This window comes from Hippocampus comes, unplaced genomic scaffold (assembly GCF_001891065.2).
Source record: "Hippocampus comes isolate QL1 unplaced genomic scaffold, H_comes_QL1_v1.1 scaffold78, whole genome shotgun sequence".
Lineage (NCBI taxonomy): Eukaryota > Metazoa > Chordata > Actinopteri > Syngnathiformes > Syngnathidae > Hippocampus > Hippocampus comes.
This window is the reverse complement of record NW_017805798.1, coordinates 1,188,517-1,192,239: the sequence shown is the minus strand read 5'-3', so window position 1 is coordinate 1,192,239 and position 3,723 is coordinate 1,188,517. Positions and strand designations below refer to the sequence as shown.

Sequence of the window (3,723 nt, the reverse complement as noted above, 5' to 3'; positions counted from 1 at the left end):
AATAAATGTTCCCATTGTTAAGAATGGTGTTGGACACTATGATTCTTGCAGTCTTGCTCTGGTATAAAGGTGATCATTATTTTAGGCCACAGGTGAGGGCCACCCACTCAAGTCACGATGTCAGAACATGAAAACTCCAATGCTGAGATATGAACCCAAAACCTGAGAACTGTGAGGCAGGCGTGCGAACCACGACAACAACCCTGATGCCCGTTTAGAAAGTCAATTTTACGTAAGAATTTATGCAAATGCTAGTGCTCAGTAAGTAAAATGATTGAAGTTCCGAATTTTTACACAAAGTGACTTGTTTTTTCAAAAAAATGTAAAGGAAATTGACAGTCAACAAAAATGCAAAGGTATTTGTGGTGCTTTTTTTTTTTTTTTTTACTGGTGAAGGGCGGCTTTAGTTATTTCATTGCATTAGCATCTTGTGTGTAAGCGAGCTTTATTCTGAGAATTGCTTATTTTATTTTCCCTGAAATGCAGCATTTTTGAAGGTGCCACCCCACACTTAAAGAGGAAATGTGTAGCTGCCATCTCTTGAGTGATTTAAGTGTGATGAAACAACACAGCTGGAGGCGACGACGTGTTCTTTATTGCGTTTCCTTGCTTGTGAAGTTGGAGAGTTTTTTTTTTTTTTGGTTTTTTTTTTTGCAGAAGCAGTGAAAGTGGAGAGAGTAGTCAGTCGACCAGGGCGTGGCAAACATTTTTGCGCAAAGGCTACGTTTGATTTATAAAATAGACTGGATCGGCCAGGTCATTTGTAAATGTTAATTAAACAAAAAAAAAGTCCTGTTTTTTTTTGTTTTTTTGCAATACATTTGGTTTAGGTTACACATTGTACAGTATAATGAGAAGATTTTTATAAACTTCATTCAAAATGAAAAATTGGTCTAACAAGTACAACTTACTCATGATTATCATTCTTATCACTTTATAATTGAATAATTGTTTAATACAGTAATTTACAACATGATGTGTTTGTATTCATGTCTGTAAAGTGTCCTTGGGTGTCTTGAAAGGCGCTTATAAATAAAATTTATTATTCTTTATTTTAAATCAATTATTTGATGAATGGCTGATACTAGGTACAAAGTAAATACAGTGTTGCAAACCACTTTGAGAGAAAACTTAAATCAACACAACAAATGACTTACTATTATAATCAACTTTAATAAATGATAAATCTATTTGTAGCATTGTTTATATTTCTGTTTTATTAATTTCTTTCTTGAAAAATGAATGAACAAATGTACACATGAGAAATGGATGACATTTTTTTTTTTAATCTGAAGGAAAAAACTGCGAGACAAATGCAACAAATTGTACTGACTATAATAATGACTTGAAAGTCAAATGTCATGTTTCTAAAATTGTTTATCCTCCTAATTGTGCAGGTATTACGAATATAATCAAATTATTTTCAGACCCTGTGAGGGGAAAGTAAAAATCTCATAATTTAACTCACTACAAAGCACAGTATTAACAGCCCTGCCAAATTTGAAGGTTAAAAAAAATTGCCAAATATCTCAAATGCGGCTTCACAATTGTGCAAAAATCAAGCCGTTGTCTCCACCTTCAAATGCTATGCGCTGAATGCGTGAAAACCACATCCTGATGAAAATAAATGCTCCGTTTTCTTTATGCCCAACATCCCAAAATGTTTGAGCCCTGAAAATATATGTGTGTCAATCCTCTGGTGTCTGGAATATATCCCACCCGGGACAAGAGGTGCCAGTCAGCAAATAGTTCTTATTACCGTGCCTAATAATAATAACCCATGCCAGCTATGCACTGAAGCAAAAGATGGATGGGCCTTGCGTTCCTGCAAAGCGGGTGACAGAGGACGCTTGGCCATGTGCGTCACTGAGCACTGCTTTTGCCATGCCTCCCCCCCCCCCCCAAAAAAAATCAGGGAAACCGAAAATGGTGAAAAACAGTTTAACGTGTTATTTTCACAAGTGAGTCATACATAGTTCTCGGTCTTTACACGTTTTCAGCCATTGTCTTCAAACGTTTAGAAATCAATCTTGGAATTCACTTCACAAATGAGATAAAAGATTTTAAAAATGTGTACATTATAAAGCACAAGTGTTGGGGGCTAAATTAATGCAATGTATATTACAGGTCTCCCGTTCATGTTAATGTGCAGTGAGCCGGATTACAGATTGCGGCAATGCTTTGTCCCTACCGAGTAGTAAATTTGCCCTCCCCGAAAGAAACCACATTTTTTTCTGGGAATGACGCCGCTAAATCTGGCTGCAGGAGTGCGATCCGGTCTCCCGGGTCCTCTTCTCTGTGCTTTCAGTGGTCTCCCCCAGGGGCAGGTTCAGGGACTTCCTGCAGATGTTCTTGAAGGTGGGGCTGGAGAAGTAGTAGACCACCGGGTCCAGGGCACTGTTGAGATAAGTCAGGCTGACTGTCATGTAGAAGACCACGGTGAGGCCGTCCATGGCGTCGCACACCTCCGACTCGGGCAGGGTCTTGATGGCCTCCTGTGTTTTGATCCAGATGAGCAGCTGCGTGATGTTACTGGGCAGAAAGCAGATGGCGAAAAGCACCACCACCACGGTGATGAACCACAACGCCTTCTTAATCTTGCCGTGCTGGCTCATCTGCCGCCCCCGCAGTTGGGCTATGATGCGCGCCGTGCAGAAGAGAATCACCAGCAGCGGCATCCAGCAGGAGAACAGAAAGTTGAACTTGTGCCACAGCCGGTTGCCCTTGGCCGAGGTCTCCACCAGGAAGCTCTCGCAGTAGTCTGAGCGGAAGTTCTGCAGGCTGAGGGCATTGGCCGTCATGCACACGGTGACCAACCACAGTGCGGCGGCACCGCACATGGCCTTGGAGGGACTCAGGGAGTTGATGCGGCTGTGCGGGTGCACCACGCGGATGTAGCGATCCACGGCGATGGCCATGAGGAAGAGGGTGCTCCCGGTGCGGTTGAGCGCCAGCATGAACTGCGACACGTTGCACAGCGTCTCGCCGAAGCGCCACTTGACGCCCGAGCTGTAGTAGCTGGCGCGGAAGGGCAGGATCATGTTGAGCAGGAAATCTGCAACGGCCAGGTTGAAGAGCAGCACCGTGCTGCTTTTCCAGGGCCGCAGGTGGAAGCAGAAGATCCAGAGGGCCAGCCCATTGCTCACGGCCCCTAGGATGAACTCCACGGACAGGAGGGTGGGAAGCGTCCGGACCAGTAGAGTCGTGGTGAAGTTGCAGTGCATGTCGGCGGAGGAAATGAAAAGCACTGAGAAGGCAAAGCGCACGTTCTTTCGAGAGAAATGTTTGGCCTCTCTTTTTGTCACTTTGGTGTCACCCTGCACAGGAAGCCCCCCGTTGCTTCTGCTTTTTGGTGTCGTGCGATGACTAAGCTCTCATTGCGGTGTATGAACACGCAATAAGAGATTGGACGGAAAGTGCAATGGAGTTTACGTATCACAGATCAGACAAAAAAACCACACGGCTTCAAAAGACACCTTGGTCCAGCTGTCGAATACTAAATCAATCGTGAAGCGTATTTCAAAGGCGATGTCTGCACAGCACGGACCATCTTCCAATACGGTGAAATGGCCAGTATGTCAAATAAAGAGAATATCCCAAATGCACCTGCACAACAAATACAGGGGCCCATATGTCAAATATGGTGACCATATGCCAAATACAAGTTGACCGTTTGACCAATTTGCACCATGTCAAATACAGTGACCCATGTGAATGACAATT

The 3,723-nt window shown here is 43.6% G+C and overlaps 1 protein-coding gene across 1 annotated transcript; it reads right to left on the bottom strand.

Annotated features, from left to right (window-relative positions):
- Positions 1-1,927: 1,927 nt before the first annotated feature.
- LOC109525132 (hydroxycarboxylic acid receptor 2-like) lies at positions 1,928-3,489 on the bottom strand. Its single transcript, XM_019885425.1, has one exon. It carries the CDS (start codon positions 3,222-3,224, stop codon positions 2,250-2,252), a length of 975 nt encoding a protein of 324 aa, XP_019740984.1. The 5' UTR covers positions 3,225-3,489; the 3' UTR covers positions 1,928-2,249.
- Positions 3,490-3,723: the final 234 nt, after the last annotated feature.